The sequence below is a fragment of the Vicugna pacos genome, chromosome 21 (assembly GCF_048564905.1).
Source record: "Vicugna pacos chromosome 21, VicPac4, whole genome shotgun sequence".
Classification (NCBI taxonomy): domain Eukaryota; kingdom Metazoa; phylum Chordata; class Mammalia; order Artiodactyla; family Camelidae; genus Vicugna; species Vicugna pacos.
In genome coordinates, this window is record NC_133007.1 from 15,514,836 (window position 1) to 15,539,601 (window position 24,766).

The window sequence follows — 24,766 nt, forward strand, 5'->3', positions numbered from 1 at the left end:
GTGGAGGAAGCCAAGCTTCCACATAAACTAATGCAACCCCACGTGTGTCTTCCAGGTTCAGTATTTCTTCAAGATCTTGGATAACTAGCAGTACAGAAAGTAAGGAAGTTACAGGCTGGGGCGTTGAGACGAGAGTGAATCACGCACATGAGGAGTGTTCATTCTTTTATTGTCCATTGTTTTAACCTGACTGAATACAAGACCAACAAGAGCACTGTACTCCTGGCAATTATGACAGATGTTAGAACACGGGTTTTTGCACTGTAGACGACATTCAACACCGGTCTATGGGGTACTGCATTGCTTTTTATAAAGTCCAAAATAAAGATTTATTTTCAAACAAGTGACTTTGGTTTTTATTTCATACATTACACTTTTTCTTGCAGAAAAAAATAAAATTGTACAACTGCATAAATATAAAATTCTTCCACCATGAAAATGGTTAAAACATTCATAAAGACACAGCACCAGCATGTGATGCCTCCAGAGAAAGGAAAAAGAAAAAAGTAAAAGGAAAGTGAAAGGAAATGTACAAAGCGAGTAAGTTCACCCTATCACTAGGCAGAGTGACGGGCGTGCCAGATCTCAGACACAGCTTCAGGACGTACTGGAGGATGGGGAAGAGACGTCAAGACAGCATTCAGTACAAAGCACAACACAACCCATCACCTTTTTCGTGTTTTTCTGTAGTGTCACTTAAAATGTAAAGGGCAGTTCCCCCATGACAGCCCACCCCTCCCCACCCCCCCAGCCCAGACCCAGGAAAAAAATAAAAATAAAAATAAAGACCTAACACCACAGGAAAAGACTATGGAGTGTGTTTAAAATGCTCATTGATGGGCCATTATCTTTGAAAGAGCCAAACCCAAAAAGAAGGAAAAAAAAAAAAAAAAGGTACCATGCCAGTTTTATTCCCATTGAATATTTACACCTTGGACAGCAAACCTTGCTCACATAAAGTAGAAAAAAGATACGATAAAACATGGCTTGAAAAATGACCAGAGTGTGCACCTGTCGTACTGTACACTAAATAAAACACACACGGCAGCAATACTTAGGGGCCGGAAACACTGCTCACTACAAGTCAGTCATGGAATCATAATTTACAGTAAAAATGGGCACGTCCCAAGGCTCAATTTTTATTTTTTTTTTGTCATTTACAGTAGAATAAATATTTTGTTGCTATTGCTACACTTTAAATTTACATTCTAACCTATTAAATGCAGAAAGCTAGTGTAAAGCGTATAGATTAAGTGTAGGTCCCATACGTATGACAGTTTGTTCAAGACTAGTAGGTTTTTGTTTTTATCTTTTTTTAAACTTTTTTTCAATGGCTGGTGGGAAAGATCTGTGCTTGTGATCAGCTCTTAACTTCAATTTTTACATCAAAGCGTCCCTGGAAACGGTCCTTCTCACTGTACCCAATGTTCTCCCCGTACGCCTTACACTCTATGCGGACTTCCGTGTCCATGGTGAGGTTGGTGAACTGCACGGCCAGCAGGGGCTGCAGGTACCTGGGCTGCAGGAGCTTCCCGTAGTAGGGGTAATACTGCAGGGGAAAGCCGGGGTAGCCGCCCAGTCCGAAATACTCCACGGTTCCGATCTTCTCCTTATCTTCGTCTCGCTGGAAACCAGAGAGGATTTGAGATTTTAGCGGCTCACATCCTGGCTCCCTACTGGGGTCCCCGTACACATACGACTCGCAGCCCCACAGCGGAGTGTGCACACCACTGCTGGAGGACACGGGCCACCCTGACAGGCCTGGCTCACATCCAGCTCGGAAGGAGGTGCACATTCACCACCGAGGGATGAGCGTTCTGCATCCAACACGAGAAGAAATGATGGATACGCCTCTAATCCACAGCCGCCTTGAGAAACGATCATAAAAGGAGGCTCTTCTCATCGTACAAATGGGAAACAGTAGCAAAGGCCAACTAAGCATTTCCTCAAGCCAACACAGCCTCCTAGAAATAGGGCCACCACTGAAAATCAGAAACTCTTCCATTTCGGCCTGGTGGGTGATATTTTCAATGACACTATCTCCAAACATTGAACTATTTTGCCTTTTTATTTCCTTGTGTCCATTTCCTTTCCTGGTGCCCACAGAAAATAGACTATTTCGGGATTCCCCTTTTTTTATTTTGCTCTCCCTAAACCATCAGGTACCTGTTTTTAGATTTAAAGGAAACATACGTAGGCTGATGGTTACTGTAATCTTTCAGTGTTCTTTTTTTTTCTTAAAGAAAAGCCAAAACCACAATTTTTAATGGGAAATTGTCAATTAAAAGAAAAAATGTTGGCTTTGAATTTTTTACACACCATGTGGGCCAGAGAAGCACTTGTGTGAGGCAGTTCACCCTTCAGTCCTAGAAACCAATATACCAAATGATTAAATGCAGCTAGTTCCAGATTTTTCCAGTGGAAAAATCAACAAATGGTCTTATTCTTGTCACATCTTCCTGTACCCAGTAGAGTACAACTCAACCGACTGATTCCTGGGAGCAGTGTTTTCTTATTTCCCACATTGAAATCTTACCTCTGACTTAAACTCATTCATCCTCCCCTCCTCTCCTGCCCCACCCGCCTGCTCAAGGTCTCCTTACCCTGCCAGTGCACTGAACAGGCAGAACATACGGGCTGTACTTCATCACTGGGTACATGTCCAAGGACTCATTCTTGGGAGGCTAAAAATAAAACCCACGTTGGTCAGTAAGTTTGTAAATTCTGAAAAAAATAAAACTAGTTTATAGCACCAGCAAGCACACACTGGTCACAAGAAGTCAACTGAAATCGTAAGACACTTGAGGACAGCAGAACGCACGAGTCTCCTGACCAATCCACGAAAGGGCATGTTGAGATTTTCTTGAAATAAAAACAAGTGTCCACGTTTCACGACCACTACGCTTGAGTAGTGATGCAGCCTAGCACTAAAAGGAGCTTCCAGTGGTGACTCATTACAAGCCTCATTCAAGGACACCGAATAATAAGAGCCAACTCAGAAATAATGCTCCTCCTTTGCTAAGATTATAATAATTAGTTGGAAAAGCTGGTTGACATTTGTTTTTATAAAATTTGGGTTTTCCTCCTGAGCCATGAATAAATAATGCCATCCTTCTCCCTCAAGTAAGCTTTTCTTTCACTCTTTTTTTTTTTTTTTAATCTCCAGTGGAGGCACTGCCATTTAAGTTCCAGTTTTGTTAGGAAAGACCAGTATGTAAAACAGATAAAAGTGGCCTAGCCCTAAAGGAAAGGGTGTTGTGAAGGGGTGAATCCATTAAAGGGACCCAGAGTAAACTTTGAAAATTACTGCTGTAGTGAAATATCCAGAACCTGCCTTCCTACAGCCCTAGTTCAAATCCACCTCAAAAAAAGTGTGATGGACACCTACTCCTGGAAGACAGCCCCTTACTTACTCACTCCAGCATAGCATGTGAGTCCTGACATGAGACGTAACACGCGCATAGTCTAATCGAGGTCAGATAAAATGGGCAATTCTCTGTACCAGTAAAGAACAAATATTTTTGGTGGTACTCTTGTTTTGGAATATAAGAAAATGATTATCTAGATTTGACTCTCTTGAAACTTTCTGCCAGCAATAGATTTATCTTTAAAAATATGAAGAGAAAATGCTTATTGATAAAGAAGTGGCCAGAATCTGTCTTCAGCGGGTGAGGAAATGGGCACATCAAGGGAGATGCTGGGGTACCACCATCTGTGACAAAAATAATTCTGACAACAAAAGAGCTGGGGATTTGGGGTGGGGTGGCAAATCAGAATATAGCAATGGATAACCAAGGGGAGTTCAAAGAAAAACGGATTGAGAAGAAAGAATAGCTGAATTCATTACTTTAACAGAATATCTTTATAGATATAGAAAGAAAAGTGAGTCACAGTAGACTAGATGGACTGCCTCTGTGGCGGACAAAAATTACTCAATGTCTATGAAAAGGAATAATGAAAAGTGAGGGGTTCAGAGAACAAGGATCAGGATTAGCCCTCCCTTGGAGACACCACACCAATGCCTTTCGCTGGTTTATAGCTGGTTTATCTTGATGAAGAGTTTCCTAGCCGTATGAATATCAACTCTAAGTGTGACATAATGGTTTCACCATTTTTCTTCCATTATATCCTAGCCTAAGTGGAAAGAAGATTAAAATTCTGTTAAGAGGTACATTCATTTCTGTAGGAGATCCATCAAGACAGCCAGGCAAGCATCCATCCACCCACTCATCCATCTTTGCCTCTGGTGGCAGTAAAGGAGTTCTAACACATCCTTCAGTTAACGCTAATAAAACTTTTCATCTCTACACTGATTTTTCTCTTGAAAATATTATTTACAGGTGACAAGCATTGTGGAAATAAACTGATTGCAGATAATCAAAAATTAATGAACAAAAGAGTCAAAGTCCAGAAAGGAAGGAAGTTTGTTCATGTAACTGTGTATCCTGCACTCAATTCCTATCAGAACTATAAGCTACACTCTTAATGGCAATGCTCACATGAGCAATTAGCGGAAACCTTCTGGAAGAATCCATGCTTAAGGGGAGAGGACGGCATTATTTATTCATGATCTGGGGGGAGAGAATGAAATAAGTGGTTTTATAAAAGCAGAGATAACACCAATACATGTCTCCTTCCTTTAAAGAGTTACTATCATCTCACCAAATGCTGAGCAAAGGCAATTTGCCATTTTTTGGTGATTTCAAGTAATATTTACCCATTATAAGTTGCAATAATAGCAAAAGCCAACAGCATGGTTATCAAAGTTCAACCTAGACCGTATGCAACTTTTAATCTGACAATGAAAACTTCATTCAGGAAAAAAAGCACCATTTTTTCAGACTACCAGAGAATTTTTTTTTTAGTACTCTGGTTCTAAGCGTACCAAAACTAGAATATGACTGTAACATGCAGGTAGCTTTTAAATTTAAAGATACTTCTTTTCTATTTTTACTTGTAAAAACTTTACATTGTAGAATAATGTTAAAGAAGTATGAAGAACAGGGTCACAGAACTTCAGAATTTGGCTTTGCCACTTAGAATTTCTCTAACTTTAGGAGATGAGATTAATAACCTGACTCTAAGAATTTCAAGGTGGCTACAGAAGTCTGCAGTGTTACTCCACTGAGTGGCTTCAACACTGTCACTGAGTATCCTTTCAAAGTCCCTTACATTCTCTTCTCATACCAATGAAGTGCTACGTCCAACCGTGAACGGCTCATCCACATGCCAGGCTCTGCAAGGGGACTTGCCTTAGGTTTGAAGCCCAGAACTCGGTTGAGCTTTATGATGACGCATGGTTTGCCGTCTTTGTAGCCGTAAGTTTCATCATTTAGTCCAGAGCAATTGCCCAACCACTCAAGCTTGAACCTGCAGACTTTGCGCTCTCCTCGCTCGTTGTTAAATTCTCCTCGCTCTTTGAGCTCGCTGGGCACATCTGAAAAGGCAAACGCCATTTTCACCTCGTACCCACACGTCCCCAAGCACCACTGAGAAGCACCCCTTCTTCCTTGTCATGATGACCAGTTACTCTCAGACAGGGCTAACTCTGCCCTTAATGTATCATCTGAAGTAAGAGAAGATATCTGGCCTTGGGGGAGGATACAGCACAGTGGTAGAGTGCCTGCTTAGCATGCATGAGGTCCCAGCTTCAATCCCCAGTGCCTCCTCTAAAAAAAATTAAATAAACCTAATTACCTCCACTCCCCCCCAAAATTAAATAAAAATAAAAATAAATAAATAAACCTAATTACCTCCTCCCCCCCCCCAAAAGAAAAGAAAAGAAAAAAAGCTTAAAAGAAATATTTCCAGGGGTGGGTAGAGCGCATGATTAGCATGAACGAGGTCCTGGCTTCAATCCCCAGTACCTACATTTAAAAAAAGGGGGCGGGGGGAAGGATTTCCAGCAAGTCATCTCTCATCTCTTCACTGACATTAAAAAAGGATTCTACCAAAAGCTAGTACATGACCCCACACCAAAGCTTCCTAGTGCCTGACGAGCCAATACTTCCCTTCCTTTAAATAATGGATGACTCGGCTATTTAGAAGACTGAAAGGAAATTGGATCTTGCTTCATGAGTGGCATCATTTACACAGGTCAACACAGCGCAGCTCAATAACAGGGACGTTATAATTAGAACACAGATTCAAAGGAGTGCCAATAATTTTCAGAACTGGAAGTTTCTCGGTCAGGATTTCTTGGAGCTATGCCCCTAATGAACATGTTCAACAGTAAAATGGGAAGAAGAATTTTTTTTTTTCTATTCAACCACCATTCAAGGTTTCAGAAAAAATTTTTATTTCAGTTTTTGCCTTTCAACACTGTGAGTTTTAGAAGCATTTGTTCAAGCTGAGAAATTTTATTGCTACTTTGATTTCAAAGCCAGAGAAAAGATAAATGAAAATAGATTCAAAGTTAAAACAAAGCATCCTGCAGGAAATTGATGCAAATACCATAAATTATACATTTTTTAAGTTCATAAGTTAATGATTTTCCCTTCAAACGGTAGAGTGCCTCACTTCAGTCCATCTCCTGAGAAGTGAATTCACCCTAATTGCCTGTCATATGGGCCTTTTAATTGCTACAAAGTAAGATGAAAAACTCATGTAAATTCTAATGAGAAACATTTAGTGAAAACGTTTCTTTTAAATTACTAGATCTTTTCAAAATGACTTAAAATGGCAATTCACCCTACATTACACAACAGGCTGCCATTTTAAGAACTGGAGTTGAACTGAATCAGAACAGCTGTTAGCACCCAGTAACTTGGAGCAAGCAGTCTCTTGTTTTGGTAGGTCTGACAAGGCTGGGAAGTTCAGTCTCCAGGTAGCAGGAGGGAGGATGTGTGCTCCTGTCAACGGCTTCATGCAATTAAGAGCCGTTTTTCACATTCATGGGTCATTTCCTTACCCAAATGCTCAGCTGCCTAAGACATAGTTCATTATCCATCCCAGCCAGGTCTCTAAAATATACCCTGACCAGAAACCCTCCACAAGGGAGGAGCAGTCAAGAAACAATTGTGCAGCATGGTTCAGGGTCCTGGTTCCTCCTCAAAGAATACAGATAACAATATCTTTGAGTTCTTCTGCAGGAACAAAGGCCCCCACCCAGGTGGAGGATAGTGACTTCAGATTGAGCACAAAATTCCTGGAACACCACCCTGATACCTCACCACCAGCCAATCAGAAGAAAGCCACACACCCAGTAGCCCTCAACCCAAATTCTGCATATAAAAATGTTTCCCCAAAAATCACTGGAGTTTTTTCCCCAGCATGAGCCACCCATTCTCCTTGCTTGGCCCAGCAATAAACCTTCCTTTCTCTCCTCCAAACTCCGACTTCCAGTTTGTTCGGCCTCACTGTGTGTCACCGTGCACGGGAACTTTTGTTTGGTAACACGGAAGTCTTCAAATAATAAGACCTTTCAAATGCAGATAATAGTAGTACTTGAGGCTACATTGTTTGTTTCATTGTATCCAAGCCTAACCCATAAAGTCTTCCTGCTTCAAAAAAAAAAAAAGTATCCTCTTAATATGGCCAGAGTTCAATCTTTTAATTATTCCAGGAGCAACTTTCAATCATTAAATAACAAATAAAGACAGGAAATAAGAATTAACCACAGACACCCAAAGTATGTCTACTTACTGCCACAGTCTTCAAAAATCATATCATCCTTCTGGGCTGAATCTTTGTACTTCTCCAGGAACCTAACTATGTTCAGCACGTATGCCTCATAGCTCTTGGGATCATTAGGACGAAAGGCAATTTCAGTCTTTTGGATCTGAGGAATCTGCGTTAATCCTAGACCAGGAAGAAAGTGAGAAAAACACAAAAAAAAATCATTAGTGGGAAGGCAGTCAACCAAGACACCTCAAAAGCAGATTCTCCACGTAGAAAACAGATTTTGCTAATCGGCAGCTGGCTAAAAAGAATGGGTTAAGTGCTTATCGCTCTTATGACATCCCTTCTCTGGCACTGAGGTTAAGTACCTATGTGCCAGTGACTCTGTCTTAATATCATAATAGCATGCAATTTCCCCAGCAACATTTCATGATCAGCATTATCTCTGTTTTATGAATGAAAACACTTCTCGGACAGAAAGGTTAAGCACCTGGCCCAAGGTCACAGGGAAGCAGTGGAGCCAGAATGCCAACCCCAGCGTGCTGTACTCCGAAGCCTGTTACCGTACTAGCCCTCCCTTGTGCCCAAGTCCAAAAACAGTGCGTTGTTAGCCAGCATCTCGTGCAGGTGGCCCGCCCTTCCCTAACTGCCACTTAAGACCGAACACAGAGGTCCTCTTCCATACTCCTTTAATCACTTAACTTATGACCACTACACACTCTCGGGCTCAAGACTACTCAGTAGAGACCTTCCTTTGGATCTTGGGACCTAAACTGGAGGAATACAGGATTTAGGTGCAGTTACCACTCCTGCTTTCCATTCCGAAATGAAGTGGTTATTCTGAGCAAGTCACGTGCCAGCCAGGGTAAAATTCAAAAAATATGTACCTTGGATTTAACTGACTTTTTAGATCTTGTAACTTCCAAAAGCCTCTGCCATTCACAAGACTTCCTAAACAGATACTCGAACAGCAAGCACTACCCCGGGGCGATGGGTGGAGAGTCAATCACATGGCATTCTATTCTAGGGCTGCCAGATAAAATGCAAGACGCTTGCTTAAATCTGAATTCTGGATATACCATGAATAATTTTGGTTACCGTGTAATATCAGGGACATAAATACATAAAAAAATTATTCACGGTGTATCTGAAGTTCCAATTTAACTGGGCATCCTGTATTTTTGTTTGCTAATCTGGCAACCCTATCGGAACCCCCACTCCCAGACCCGCCCTCTTTGACTTGGGCACAGAAGGTACCTTCAGGGTACCGACATCAGTCTCACCTTGGGGCTTGTTAAACACATAATAAAGATGATAGATATGTGCAAGCATAAACAAAGTAAAATACACGTGCAGCCTCCCGGGCTTCATTGGGACCTGCCCAATCACCATCTCTAAGGGTGGGACTTGAGAATCTGCTTCACAAGCCTGAAAAGATCTTTAAGCACCCTTGGTTGGAGAACCGCTGCTTTCGAGAATTAGAACCCGAGCGTAGCAATCGTGATGCAGGTCTGAAGTCAGTGACCTCATTAAAGTGGAAGTGATGACTCAAAGGTAGTCATACTTTGGCAACAACCTTTGTGAGGCTTGAGAACAGGCTTCACAGGGGCGGGGCTCAATGGCCGTTACTCTTTCTCATCATTAAGGGTGGCTTTAAGCTTCAAAAGCAGTGAAATAACGAGGGGAGCCCAGCTCAGGGGGCTGAATGGGCACGTTCTTCCATGCCTGCAGTTCCCTAGAGGGATGGAAAGCAAGGAGATGAAGATGAGGAACGCAAGGGTCTGGAGCCAGGCACAGGGGGACCAAGACAAACTACAAGTGACATTAAGAAAAAGGATGACGCAGAATCGGAGAAATTCAGGTGGAAATGCTGTCACCAGAGATGCAAATGAGTCAAAGGGGAAGTGGCTGAAAAAAAAAAATCTTCAGTTAAAAAGAAACAAAGGTTACTGCAATTAAAACATTCCTTTAAGATGCTCACAGTTGTATGACTTACGCACTTTAAACAGAAGCTGAAAAATATTAAGTCAGAAAACTGGCATTGTGACCACTTATGGTACAAAGAGGCCGCATAATAAAGATGACAGATACACTCAAACAAATAAAGTGAAATAAACAGAGGTGAGATGTGTCCACTGGGATTTCGTGCTGGAAGAAGAACGGTCAAGAGGGCTCCCCTCCCACCACTGAAATGCAGAATGCCTGGGGCGGTGGGGGTCTTTGCCCTGGTTTGAGTTGTAAACAGGACATTTAAGTCAAGGTGACCTGTCTGGCCCTGGGCTAAGTACAGAGGCAGGCCCACAGCAGGAGGTGTGACAGAACCCAGCACCATGGGATGTTCTCCTAGAATAAACCTGGAGTCAGGAGAGAATGGAGCCTCCAGGAACAGTGGCCGCTGGGAGAGCAAGCACACGGGGCTGCCAGAGAACTCAGGCAAATGCCTTTGAATTTGTCAGGCAGGAGGTCTGCTCGGAACCTATTTCAGGTACTCTGGGTGCTGGGGTACTATTGGTGGGGGGCACAGAAATGGACTAAGGGAAGATCTAAGGGCTTCCAGGCTTGGAAAAGAGAAGGCAGGAGAGTGGTGGACAGATGAAGGGGGAAGATGAAGTCAGAAACCAAGGAGGGGTCTCGCCTCATCTTTAGGAAGGCGGAAGGTGGGGGAAGAATTGGCCAGCTGACCACGGGGATATCAGCGTGACAAGTTAACAGTCTTGTCAGTCATGATCCATCTGCAGAGCAGGTGACATGGCAAAAAGCAACACACTAACCAAACGTCAATGAGCCCGGTGTGAGGTTCGGAGGATCTCATCCAACACATTAAAAAGAGGAAAGCAACCCTATTGAGAGTAGACATGATAGGACCTAGACTGCAAGGTGAGGGTCACACAGGCCGATGTCCCCTCGGGCCTGGCTTCAGCCCGTCTGCCTCTCACTTTCTGGCTGCTTCTGCATCCTCTCTTCCAGTGGCTGCTCAGGTTCCACCTCCTGGATGTGTGTGTGAGAATGAGTGATGTATATCTCAGAGTTCCCAGAGAAAAAGGAGAGTGAAGACAGGAAGAGAGGGATTCTGCAGAGTGCTTTTCATTCCCTCCCAATGCCAAGTGCAGGGTCGCCATTATTAAAGAGACCGGGTGACACGTGGGAAACCCAAAAGCACTAGCTCCTCTCACTCAGTGCTCGGGGCTCTTTACTAACAAAAGGTACTGCTAGAGAGTGAACTCCTCGGGAGCCTAAGAGCTACGGTCAAAACTAAATTCATGCTTACCCAGAGGCTTGCACCAGTGATCCTCTTTAGCACCTCTGTTTTGATCATCTAAGATCTGATTAATGGCAATATACGTATTGTTATTACACGCACAGTGGCACCACTGGCCCAGAAAAGAGTTATAGACAATTGGTCTTGTGTCCACCAATGTCCAGCCCAACGGCCTTCCGGAAGTACGGCTCATGATCTAAGCCCTGCTGAGTCTGTATGTTACCATGTGAGTGAAATGGAGAGCGAACACGCTTGGAGAATCTTGCCTGTGTCCTGTACTGAGAAGCATCAGGAACTGGTGGAACTGAGCATGCGAAGAGCTGAATGGACAGTTAAGCACTGGGTCTTATACCTCCTGTGAGTTGCCCAGCTGGGTTAGACCTTGGGCCAAAATGTGTGCCCCGTCCTTTCCATTTTAAGTGATACACAGTCTTGGAGGAGGTAACCCAGGCATCACAGCTCAACCCAGGAGGCTCAGCCACATCTCTCTCTCTCTTCCCTAGGCTAAAGTTTCCCTCTGGGGTCTCTCTGAAGGGTCCTAGAAGGTGTAACTAATATAAGCCTCAGAGACTGTCCTTTTAAGATACTCAACTTCTCATCTAAAGGTTGCTTCCAGAAAAGCATAAATGGTTTGGGTTGAGGTCACACATTCAGCTCCTCTCTCCAAACCCTCCCCTACGGAGCACACAGGTACATGCACAAACATCCAGAGCGCCTCCCCTCCTCCTGCCCCCAGCCCTGCATCACGTGTAGCCAGCCTCCCTGGTACACACTTTCGTTCTCCTTCCCCACATCTCTGGAAGGTCCCGCGCTCCCTCACCCACTACATCTGCCTCCTCTCTCTTCTTCATCTGGAGCCTACCTGCCGGCCTGAGAATTTCTCTTCCTGAAAGCTCTCAGAGATCAGTGCCCTGGACTGTTCTGTTCTGGATAATCTTAATTAATTAGGAGCATCCTCTGATGAGATCTTCTCTAAACCATTAGGAAAATTCCTCTTCTCCAAAGTGATTTCTCTAAAGCAATTAGATCCTTACAAGAGGCAATGAGGACCCTTGACCTGATATCTAAATCCTTTAAACCCTTTACTTTACATTATCAGACTAATGGAAAGAAGGGATAGAAAGGAATAGGATTGGATTTGGCAACTTCTTTATTATCTTGAGACCACAGACAAATTCCTCAGCTCTGACTCTCTCCAAGGATGATACAAATCTCACCTTGGTGTTCACACTGGATCAAATGCTTTCAGCTGCCCTCTCCACATACTGCCCACTCCTTCGGGTTGTACATTGGAGCCCTGGACAAGGATGAGCTTTGTTTGCAGTAACTCCCAGAGGCCAAAGATAGCAGAACACCCAATCACTGGCTTGTGGTTTCAAATTATATTCCAGGAAACAGATCTAACCTTTTGCCTCTCCAAAGTCTTCTGAACTTGAGCTGACAGGAACCATGCTGAGCTCTGCCCAGCTCTGCCCTGATCTGATCATTTACCTTAAAGTACATATTGATTATTATTTAATAAAGCCACCTGAAAGGGTTGAAATCAGAATTTAGATATGTGAAATTTTACTACTGGTTTTTAATGAGTCTGTCAACTTTACATAAGATTTGAAGTTAAAAAAATTTTTTTTATTTTAAATCCTTTTGGTTTTGCACTTGCTTTTTAGAATTACACTGGCCTCTGCTTGGTTCCCTATCTCTTGAGAAACAAATAAGGAAAACAATCTCTGGCTTTAGTAGGTGCTTAGGGCAGACAGGGGCAGTGACAAGAGAAAGAGAAGGGAAAAAGAAAGGCTCTTCACTAGGAAGAAAGTATTTTGTTTTCAATTAGGTTTATAATGTAGCAAGTTTGTGATTTCTCAACCTATTTGTCTCTATGTACATTTAGACACATACATATATGTACACATCCCTACACACACACACACACACACACACACACACACACACACACACACACACACAGTTTCCCCCTTTAAGTGCCACTAAGATATCTATGAGTTTTGGTTGTTGTTTCCAGTTTTTATTTTACCTCTGCAGGGCCAGTATCAATTTACCTAACAAATGGCAGGGAGGGCACAGGAAAAAAGGTGTGCTGTGCTTTCTGGAAACCTGTGCCTCACCTCTGCCCCAGGGGACCTGGGATCGCTGCTGAAGCCACCCTCCCTGCCTCTGGGCATCTACACATCTACAATCTCCCCAACCCCCCTGAGGGGCTGCTTCCTTTGAAAAGCCTCGGAAAGATGAGCCAGCGGAACTTCTCTAGAGCGAGCCTGCCTAGATATTCGACAACCCTCAGCGGGCGGAAATCTTCCCTCCTGTCTAAGCTAAATGCCATGTGCCCTGGCTGAAGGCCCTTCTCCGTCTGCAGAATTACCCTTTATCATCAGACTTTTTTCCCTTCAGGTGCACAGAGAGAGAATTACTTGGTTCAGGGGCTCTATTTTAGAAGCGCAAAGAATTTCATAGGGACATATCTTTGCACATGATTGTGCTTGTCCCCAATAAAATAAAAGATAACCATTTTTACAATGGGAAAAACAGTTGAATCCTACTATTTGACATAAAGGATTGGGTATGGCTCAGCAGTACAGCGCATGCTTACTACACACAAGGTCCTGGGTTCCATCCCCAGTATCTCCATTAAAAAAAAAAAAGGCATCAATTATGCTTTTCTGTTCAAGGTCAAACTGAAGAACAAGCACACAGTGTATTTGACTTTAGATAAAAAATTTGCCAAGTGACCAATATCCTAAAATAAGAGATCATATTCTCCGTGGTATCAGATGATGCTATTCATGTGAGTATGTGGGAAAAGAGATGTCTGGTTGGAAGCCACTAGGTGATCCCTCCCTGGTCCCCTCCACCTGCCCAACTTCTCTCTAGCCTTGTCTGTGTCAGACGGCCCTCAGGTCCTGAGATTCCTAGACTGAGTGCACTGAACAAGCACAGACATCAAGTCCAACCCCATCGTGTTTTCCCACAGAAATGGAGGCAGAAATGGACGCTGGGAGGCTGGCGCTCTTCCCACAAACATCTTCCACAGCGGAGCCCTTCCCTCAAGTGAGCAAGCAGAAAAGCCCTCCATGAAGCTTCAGAGATTCATTAGTCATTTTTCCCACCATCCCTCCATGAAATTTGTTACCTGGTCCTATTTAGCAGGGTCTCTGCTCTGCTCACTCATCTAAAATGAGCATATGACGTAAGACATTTTTCTGTGGCTCCAAGAACATTTCTCAGTTAATCAGTAGGCTTCCTGCACACCCAAGCTGACTTACTGGTTGTACCCTTGTCTTTAGAGATGGAGAAAGAGCAGCCTGGGTAGGTGAGTTGTGGAAGCCAAACAGTGAGGTCCACTGGGGAAAGGAATTTGGAGTTTGCCGCCCTCAGCCCTTTACTGAACCATGAGGCTGGGCAGTACCTTCTGGAAGTCCTAAGGCCATCAAGGCCAGCTTATCCGCTGCCTCAAATTCTGGGAGTAGGTTGGCAGGACCCAGCTGAGGGAGGGAGGAGAGATGGACAGGGATGCGGGCAGCAGGTGGGCCTGGGCGGCACTGCACATTTACTGTGTCAGCTCACGGATCAACGGAATCTAACGAAATAGCAGAGAGACACCTTACTGGCACTTCAAGGTTACAATTCCTCCAAAGTGTAAGGAAGCCAAATGTGTACAATTCCATCTCCGAAATGTAAATAAAAGAGACTAATATGAGTGATGTAGTATTAAAAAAAAAAAGCAATTCTTATCATAGCCTGTAAATATGAAAAGGAATACACGTATGTATAACAGAATCACTAGGCTGTACACCAGAATTTAACACGGCATTGTACACTGATGATACTTCAACTGAAAAAAAAAAAAAAAAAGAGTGACTCCTAAGGTAAACTGTGGACTCTGGGTGGTTATGAGGGGTCAGTAATACACAGGTTCATTCTTGGTAAAAACTGTCCCCCTCTGGTGAGTGACACTGATAACGGGGGAGGCTGGTGGGAGCAGGAGCCGAGGGTCTATGGGAAATCTATGGACCACTCTCTCAGTTTTGTTGTAAACCTAAACCTGTTCTAAACAATGAAGTCTTAAAAAATAAATTATCACCTATGTATCTCTGTTAAAAAAAAAAAAGAAGCAAATCTGAGATTGATGTAATGGCTTCTCAAGAATTGTACTTAATCATGCTGAGACTTAAATTCCAACACCTTGTACCTTAATGGGTTTTAAGATAAGAGACATCTCTTGGAATCAAGATGAAATGGAGTCTCCTGGGGGCGCCCGTGTGTTCTGCTGGTCTTCGCCCACCCTCTTCTCCCTCCTCTCAATGCTGGTTACCATCTCACTGGATATAGGACCCTTTTAAAATGAATTCTTCCTGCACTGAGCCATCTTTACTTCAAAGCAAAGTAAAGCAAAAAACCCGCCCACAACCCAAAGAGGAGGAAGAGCAAGAGTGTACACGTACACCTGTTTACCAGGAGCAGGGCAGCTGGGACTCTCCCCTGGACCCCTGACTGACACCAGTGACCTTCACCTCATCCCACCGTGGCTCCGTGGGCGTGAGGTCAGATGGGGCAGCACAGATGGAAGAAGAGACTTTTCCGTTAAACATGGGACACGCAGAGCGAAGTGCAGGGTCACACCGGGGCCGGTGAGTGTGTGTGGGAGCGTGCACGCCCGTGTGCCTCCTGCCTTCTCCAGATCCAACACCAGGAGCAGGGTAAAAAGAGATGCCAGTGACCGCCGCTGAGGACCTTCCTAAAAGGGTCCCCCAGGGACGAACGCTGGGCAGGGGCTGAGCCAACAAATGTGGGCATTTTAAAGGGAGAGATTACAGAACCAACACAAGGTCAATTAAATGCACTGAAAACATTTTTCTTAAACATGTTTACGAATCCAACTTCTAAACACTTTTCACAGAAAGCTAAGATTCTATGACCTTCATGATAATGTAAGTGTACAAGGCATCCCTGGTGTATCAGCCAAAGCTCACAGCCTGAAATACTGAACTCAGTATCCAAAAAGGGAAAAACAAAAAACAAAGAAAACCCCAAACTACTGCTTCTAGTGAAAGGGTACGGCTATAAAAATAGAGGTGGCGGTTAATAGCCTTACCTAATGCCACTAGGTTTGCTACTATAAAGTACTATTCACTTTACATGTATTTATTACCTCATTTAATCCTCACAGAGTATTACTCCCATTTTATAGATGGGAACACTGAGGCTTAGTGAGGTTAAGTACTGTGTGTAATGGTGGGACTGTGTCCAACTCCACACCGCCTGCTTGTGCATCTCCGGTCAACATTTTTGGGAACTGTGTGTCATGGCCTAGAACCTCAGGGGCTGCTTTCATACTTAGGTTAGGCCACGTGAAACTGCCAAGAAACAACCATTTTTGGTCCACAAAAATAGCAATTTAATATGTTTCCACATACTATCTCAATAGTCCTGGCCTTCCAGGCTAAGGAGGCAGATCTGTTCCAACATCCCACGGCAGCAGGCTGTAAGGAATGCCATGTGCAATGATGGCCAGCACTGCTCAGGGCCAGGAACTCTACCTGTTGTCCATCTGTCCTCACATTTTACTTGTTCGATGATTTCGTCCTTTTTCTGAGGCTCCTGTGGTTGGCCCAGCCGCTTACCCAGTATCACAGACATGTAGACCCAAATGTGCACAATTGCCACTCCTTAATTTGGCCCCATTCACGTGTTATTTAGAAGAGACCTGATCCAGTGCGAAAAGGGTGGTCAAAACCCAGTCAGTCAGAACCTGGGTTCATGACTCAAGTTCAGTTAATGACAGCACTGATATGTCTTTACACCTTTAAATGACGGACCAGCTCTTTCACATTCACTAGGATCATCTGACTTAAATGTACAGTTTCCCTCTCTAACTGCCATGAAAATAGAGGTTTAGAGATATTAAGTTGAAGCCAAAAAATTGCCAGGGTATTCTTCCATACACTCATTTGGTTTGTGGAAATTGAAGTTCATTTATTTTTTTGTTTGCTTTTTTTTGGAGGGGGGTTGTAATTACGTTTCTTTATTTTTAATAGAGGTACTGGGGATTAAACCCAGGACCTCGTGTCTGATAAGCATGCACTCTACCACTGAGTTACACCCTTCCCCTAAAAATACAAATTCTTGCTCCGAAAGACACCAGGAGGAGGGGCCGGTTCAGGTCCCTGAGAGCACTCAGGGAGGGTCCACGGGCTGCCTTTCTTGGCAGCAAGTGCTCTGCCGACCTGGCGTTCCTGCTCAGAGGCCACTATCATTTTCAGATGAATGTCAGGTCCCTGGGAAAGGCGAGGGCAAAAGGGAGCTTGGCCTCAACTCTCCTGGCAAGGTGATCGGGGAGGGGACGAGGAAAAGGAGAGACAGAGAAATGACAAAGAACCCCGGGCACAGGACAGGGAAGATGGAGGACTGTGGAAGGAAGCACTTTTCCTGTGACTCAGACCAAAGGACAGGAATGCATATTTCTAAGATGAGCCACCAGCATTCCTCTGGAGAAGTGACGGTTGGTCAGGTCAGTCCAACTGCTGTGAGGACACTAAATATAGGTACTAAGAATGTGTCTTTTAGGAAGGGGCTGGAAGGAAGGGGAGGCTGGGGTGCAGGGAGAGAGGGTGTTGGAAGGACTGAGCAACTCAGACAGGAGATTTTATAGGCAAGGTCATTTGCAAGTCCTTCCTTTAAAAGTCCAGCACTTTGGCTACTTCTTTTGTTTCGTTTTGTTTGAATTTTTTTTTTCAGTTGAAGCATAATCAGTTTACAATGTTGTGTCAATTTCTGGTGTACAGCATAATAGTTCACTCATACATGTACATACATACATTCCTTTGCCTGGTCTGTTTCATTATAGGTAACTGGTCTGTTTCATTACAGGTTACCACAAGATACTGAATATTGTTCCCTGGGTTATACAGTAGGACCTTGTTGTCTTGGCTATTTCTTTCTGAAAGTGAAATTTCCCTTTCTGCAAAGAACATGAAGAAAATTTTTAATTTTAACTGACTCCCCAAAGTTTATAGACTCAAGAACCATTTTTTAAATCTGAGAAATGAAAGAAAATGCTTGACTTTGGGGTTACCTTTGACTTTGAGTAAAAGAAATACTAGAAAATGTTATCATGATTGAAAAATAGCTTTTAAATGGACAAAAAAAAAAAGTTCCACACATATTTAAATTACGACTACTAATACTACTGTAAAAATCCTAGCAGGAGTGAATGTGAAAAGACACACCATGCTTACTGTCACAAACACCAGTGTCCAACATGTTTATTTAAGATCCTACGTTTCTCTGTGCACACCAGAATTCCTGCTTCAACCTTTCCACAGACTCTCCCGACCCCGCCTCTTTTGGGAAATAGCTGCTTGAAACTGTGGATTATTAAGCAGGTTTCAATCATTTTCTATACTTACATGTTTTCTTTTTTCACTTCCAAAATCCCCTAGACCTAAATTTACCTAGAAATATTTAGGGTTTTTCTTATAGCAGAGGACTATTGAACTTGGGGCTAAAGACCAGTGTTTTCCACCCCCAGATTCAGGAGAATTTCTTCTGAGAGTCTTTCTCATACCCAAGGAGGAGGAGGTGAACACAACAAGTCTGCGACCAGCCGCCACACTCGATCAAGGCCGCTCAGGACCATGAAGACAGCCTCGAGATTGTCACCTCAGTACAGCTGCTACTAAACTGTTGCCCAGGGAAAGTGGAGAGGGGGACGCGTCATTGCCACCCCCGGCAGCAGCCCCAAGGTCACTGATAATGTGAGAACTCAGAAGTTATGCAACATCTCCTCTCTCGAGGTCCTCCTGACAATGACTTTTAGAAGAGCAGGGCAGTACAATCACCAACGGAACAATCATGCTGAGGTGGCTCTGCTGTCCTGTCCTGTCAGCTTCAGGCATGATGGCAGTGGCCCTTCCTGGGCTTTAGGGACCAGCGTGGATATGCACGCCCATGGTGCCCGTCACTCAACAGTGACTGCACACAAATCACTGCAGGGCACTCGTGTGGCACTTTGCATTTGTCTAGGATGACCTCTTTGTTGCCCCCCATTTTCAGAGCTAGAGGAGGCAGTTAATTAACCTATAAAGTGGGCCCAGGAAGCCAGTAATAAGACTGTTCAACAAACAGGTATAAATATTAAGTAGTGAAAACAGAGTGCCTTTGTTCAAAGTCAAGTTGCCCGCTGACAGCAGGTGGGAGAATGGACCCCTGAAGTCACCTCTCCCCTCCCTGGGAGTAGGTGGCCACTTCAGAGCATCTCATCATCCCTAAAAATAAGTCAACCTTTAAAAACAGTAGCCAACGTGGTTTTTTAAAGGATGTATCTGAGTCATAGTCCCTCTGAGAAAGTGAAAAATGTGCATGAGAGCCGGAAAGGCCCCCAAATGATCCCACTGACCCACCCATGGGATGTTAGAGATGAAAGAAGGCGGCCCTCCCTGGTTGGGAGTCACAGAGCTGGTGGCAGGCTGGGTGGAGGACCAGGGCTCTTCCCCCTCCCCGCAGAGCTGTGAAAAGATGATGTCTGCAGCCCCCGGGAGCTTTGCCTGCAATGCGGGAAGGAGATCTGCCTGCAACAGAACGAAGTTCCTGGTTTTCCTTTCTAGGCTGGGCTGAAGACCACATGACAGGCAATTTTCAGAAGAATGTTTTTGCAATTGAAAAAGTGACACCCCTCTTTGCTATGGAAGAACCGAACTAATTCACGTTCATTTTACCTGGTGGGGCCACTCGGTCCTGATACGTGGGCTTAAATTCACTGATGGTGAGCAGCATCACTTGGATGGTTCCGATGAAGATGCCAGCGAGGCAGCCATAAAATATTACGTAGAAGAGAAGGATCTTAACTGCAAGGAAAACAGACAAACAAAAAGACTATGATGCAGTCACATGCTCAGGATGCAAGGCTAACCGTCACAGAGATGAACGGCCTTTCTGAGATGAATGGCCTTTCTTCCTGGCTTCCCCTCCACCCTGGGTCTTCAGAGCTTCCTTTTCCAACACTGATCAAGACAGTGAACCTCACTCCCACATTGCGGGGTAAAAACAGAGGGTTGGGCAGAGAGCCCTCCGTTCTAGTGTGTGTCTGTTGAAGGGGTGGTTAAGGGTAGGAGGACTATCCAGCCAGAAATAAGATTCTTTATAGGAAATAACTTTATTCCCTACATTAAAAAAAGAGAGAGAGAGTCATGAAGATCACCAATAAAATCTGGGGCTGTGTTTCGTGCTTATGCAATGCCTTTCAAATATGACATCATACTCCCTTCGAGACGTGTGTTTTCTCTGCTGACTTATCCCTTGACATTTCAATGCCACAATCCAGGGTCTGCTGCTTCTCCAAACGCTCAAATGCCTGTGAGTTTTTATGCTGAGACACAGCGATGAATGCTGAGAAACCCAGTGACATTTTCCTGACCAAACACACTGTCTCTTCTTTCAGGGGGAATCAAAAATCAAACACGGAGGCCAGGGGAGAAGGAATTGCTATAGTAAAAATGGCCAGCAAGTTTTCATTCCATCTCTGACTGGACCCAGAATAAGGACTGACTTGATAAACTTCATTTTCTTTTCCCCATATTATCAGGATGGCAGAATGGAGGCTGGAATAGCAGCAAAAGCCAAAAAAACCAAGAAAATAACAAACTGCGAAGCCCATAGACTGGAATGAGGGTATCAGTTACTGGTTTACAGGGATTACCTCCCCGATTAGCCGCATAGTAACAGGCTGTACTAGGCATCGCCCGGCGGCCGATGCCAGCCAAACAACTCCATGTGAATGCAGCAGGGGGAACAGAGAGCCATCAGGTTATCAAGTCTTCTGAAACATGACTGCACAAAGGAGCCTTAGGTTACTTCTAAAAATGTTCAGATCTCTTGCATTAAATGCTGGGGTCCTTGGGGACAAGCAACAGAACAAAAATATTATTGAAAAGAAATGTGTGTGTGTGTGTGTGTACGTGCGCACTCGCGCGCCCTGGGAGGGATGTTGGGAGGGAGTGGGTGCACTGTGGCTGGAATCAGCCAGATTGCCCTCTCCACACATTTAAAAGCTCAACTTTTCTACCAGCAAATAAGTGGTTGGGGGAAATCACACTCGGGAGTTGTTAAAACAGGCAAAACACATATACAACCACATCAAAATGCTTAATTATAATTATCTCTTTCTCTCCTCTATCCAAAAAAAAAAGAACAAGGGAAAGGGCAAAGACACAAGCCAAGATGAAGAAAAATGAAAAGATGGTCTAATCCAGAACCCCAGCTGCCCGACGCAATCAGTGCCTCCCCGCAGGGCAAGGGTTAAGTGCTGCATTCTGTATCCAGGCAGCAGTAGGCAAATGGCAAGGCTGTGACGTCAAGAGATCTGGAAAAATTTTCCAGTGAATGCTCCTAAGAGGTGCAAGAGTTGGTATAACACGGTCAGAGAGAGAACTGCTGGATCCTTTTTTTTGTTGTCGCCCCCACCTCATCTTGGCGCCCCTGGCCTAACCGCAGCTGGCCGCTCCAGCACGGAAGCATTTTTATACTCATTCTGCGAACACCAGATAGCTGATTCTAACAACATGAGAAGGGCCATGATTGAGGCCACAATTTAAAACACAAACATAATTATGGACAAACAAGTCATTTTGTAAGCACACTGATTACATCTGAGAAGACACAGCCTTTCCAATCTGCCCGACACTATACCCAAAGGAAAGGGAAGGATTCTTCTCCTTTGCTCTGCGATGGTACTTAGCACAATCTCCCCAGCGAGTGTGGTGAGGTCATTTGGTTGGAGTGGGTTGTGCAGGTGTGGCGGGGCCCCCACAGCAGGCTCGGGAAGAAAAGCGGGACATATTGTGCCAACAGGCTGGGGTGGCACAGAGGGTAAGCTTTAGAGATTTTCTTTTTTTTTTTTCCTTTTAAGCAATGTCTCCTCCTTTAAAAAAAAAAAAAATACAAGTACCATAGAGCTTTTCCAGTTAGGGAAAACAAGAGCACCCTTCAAAGGGTCACAGGCAAAAGGAAAAATGGCACCTGAGCCCAGCGGTAAACATCAAAACCTATGGGCGCCTGCATTAACTTCATGAAAAGCTGGAAGGCACTGAGTGACCTGCATGATGCGCTTTCTCCAGCAGGTGACAGGCGAGGCTCCTGCGTCCATCTTGGTGAAATCTACCTAGGGGCAGAACTGAACCAAGGACAACCTGCCCTGGTCCCAAGGGCATCCGTGTTGGGCCCAGTGCTGGCAAGGTGGCCTTTCTCCACAGGAGACAGCCACCACTGCCACTTTCTCCGCTTACGAGAGCCTCTGTCATTTCTTACTTTGCCAGAAAGGAGCAGGCGTATTAGCGCAAAATAAAACCTGGGTTTTTAGCCCAGCACCTGCACCCTGAGAAATGGAAGGAAAGATGAGACAGGAGCCCCAGTCCTGGTGTCTGCATTCATTAATCAGTGTATTGACACCCTGCTGTATGTGGTATCAAGACATGGATATTCTCTCTCCTTCTCTATCATTTGGAGGTGCTGCCTTATTAAACACCAGCTTACAGAACAAGTTGTTCCATACTGCCTTGCCCTCTAAAGCAAATATTATTTTGGAATTGGAATGAGGAAAGAAATATATTTTATGAGGAGGGAAAATACAAGAGGGCAAATATTACAATATGCCTGGAGTCAATGACATGACATTGAGGCTGGGGTCAGTCAGATCACCAGGGCAGGAACCTCCAGTGAATCCGGGAGAAGGGGCCCCATTCCGCAGTGCACCCCCCAGGCCTCACTCAAGTTACCAGGAGTAGCTAGGAGATGGCAGGGAGCTGTTCACCCCCCCACACCAAAGGTTCTTCAGGTTTTCCCTTCCACATTTAGGAAACACAGAGAGTTATCTTTTAATGCATGAGAAACTATGGCAATAATCCCACTGAAGAACAGAGTCTTCCCAAGATAAAAAAAATACAAAATATAAGCTAAAACCCACCTCTTTAAAGACCTAGATTTAACATGGCTTAGGAATACCTATGCTGGGAAGCACAGGGCTGTGATGAGGTTTCACCTTGACTAACCTTGAAGAGTGATGCATTATTAACCCTTTACTTTTCAATCAAGAGAAACCCACTACAAGGCTGCATTTTTTTTCCTTACAAAAATCACATATTCCAGCCTCTTCCATTTCAAAATGTCAGCCAAGCACTATTTCCCTGACTCATTCTCATGCCGATGCTCACAGATCCTCCCAATCAGGAACACCGCATCAGCACCTACCAGGGCTCCCTTAGTGGCTGCAGTGGTGGTGCTAGTGGTGTCCATGATGATGATGGTGATGATATTAGGGAAGGAGGAGGGGGCAGTGATGCAGGAGGGGGGAGTTCCCCCCCCCCGCAATCACGACTCTATAGATTTGCCTACAACTCTGTCCTTCAAAATGACCTTTAAAAAAAAATGTCACCCTTCACGTGTAGAGGTGGAAGACAAGTAAGGAATCTAATTTTCAATAGGGGGAAAAAAGTCTACCCAGCCAAGCAACAGCTGTCCCAAAATCTCATAAAATGACCTGCTTCTGCCTTTGTGCCATTTGTTTCTTACACCAACCCTTCACCCTCATCAACCCAAGCTACTGATTCTGCAGTCTCTCTCTAGACACTGAAAACAGCCAGATTTTGCCATGATTCGGGGCCACGGCTCAGAAACGGAGTCCTGCCATGGAGCTTTCTGGGCCATTTCTGGGCTATGACGACTCCAGGGGAGGTCACCGGGGGAAACTCTGGGCATCGCTACGAAATGCTGCAGTGTGGATGGATTCTGCCACCCACCCCTCTGCCGCCTCCTCCTTTTGAGGTACACATTTAGACTCGAAGAATGGTGCCGTAATACACAACCTCGCCTGCATTCGATCCGATTACCCTCGTGTGGTTCTCTCATGGCCTCAAATCTCATTTTTTAGGACTTGGGACATGACTATCGGGACAGACATAATGTAGTCTCCCAGAGCCTGACCATCCCCAGGACGGAAGGGCTCAAGCGACGCTCAGATAGACTGCAAATCACTAAAACCGCTAAAATATACATAACCCTCTGGCCGGCGTGCTCCCGCCCCCAGCCCGCGCCTATCCGGGGTCTCCGCATTCCTCAGAGGATGACAAGCCCAGGCCGGCGCGATCCCAGCAGCGCTCAGCACCCGATGCCCCGCCGCCCTCGGCAGCGCGCAGCGAGCCGTGCGGTCCGCAGAGCCTGCGCAGGGGATGCGCCTATCCAGAGAGACAAGGCGCCAGGGGCGAGAGCTGCGGACCCCGTACTTACACCAACTGCCACCGGTTCTGCCCAAAAACTCCTTCTTCTCCGAGTTCCAGATGAATTTCTTCCAGCTGCCCTCCTCCTTGGCTTTTCCGCGGGCCATAGTGGCGGGTCAGCAGCCGCCGCGGGGACTGAGGGTGGGTGACTGCGGCGTGCGCCCTCGCGTCCTCTCCGGCTGCCGGTCGGCGTCCCCGGCCTGGCTCTCCGCAGGCTGCACCCGCCGCTGCCGCTGCGGCTCTCAGAGTGCCAGACGCGCGGTGGAGAAGCAGAGTCAGGAGCGGGAGGAGGGGGAGGCGGCGGGGGCGGAGGGAGGAGGGAGGGACCGCGCAGGCTGGGCGGCTCCGAGCCCCGCACCTATTGGTGGGCGCACGGCCGCTCACGGGCTCTCTTCGGTCTGCCACGCGCTCCTCTTGCCCTTGGGGGTTCGGGGGCCCCGCGAACCCGCAGCTGCCACTGCCGCTGCCGCCGGGGACGCGTGCTCGGCCCCCGCCTCCTGTGACCTCTGCAGAGACGGGCAGGGGGCAGGAGAAAGTCAGAGGGAAGGACAGACAAACGGACTGCGGACCCAGGACCCAGGTGCCCGCCACGAGCCGAGAAATTGGC

At 45.3% G+C, this 24,766-nt stretch overlaps 2 protein-coding genes across 3 annotated transcripts in view; one reads left to right on the plus strand and one right to left on the minus strand.

Moving 5' to 3' along the window:
• NME7 (NME/NM23 family member 7) overlaps positions 1-344 on the plus strand; it is a 173,996-nt gene extending 173,652 nt beyond the window's left edge. For both annotated transcript variants that reach the window (XM_072946172.1, XM_072946175.1), the window contains exon 12: positions 56-344. In XM_072946172.1, coding sequence (XP_072802273.1) covers positions 56-88 — 33 coding nt within the window. In that variant the 3' untranslated portion in view covers positions 89-344. The remainder of the gene's footprint in view (positions 1-55) is intronic.
• ATP1B1 (ATPase Na+/K+ transporting subunit beta 1) lies at positions 153-24,766 on the minus strand. Its single transcript, XM_006211094.3, has 6 exons — positions 24,170-24,766; positions 19,609-19,737; positions 7,645-7,800; positions 5,253-5,437; positions 2,604-2,684; positions 153-1,624 (listed from the first exon to the last, which is right to left on the minus strand). The coding sequence occupies exons 1-6, from the start codon at positions 24,264-24,266 to the stop codon at positions 1,361-1,363; spliced, it is 912 nt and encodes a 303-aa protein (XP_006211156.1). The 5' UTR covers positions 24,267-24,766; the 3' UTR covers positions 153-1,360.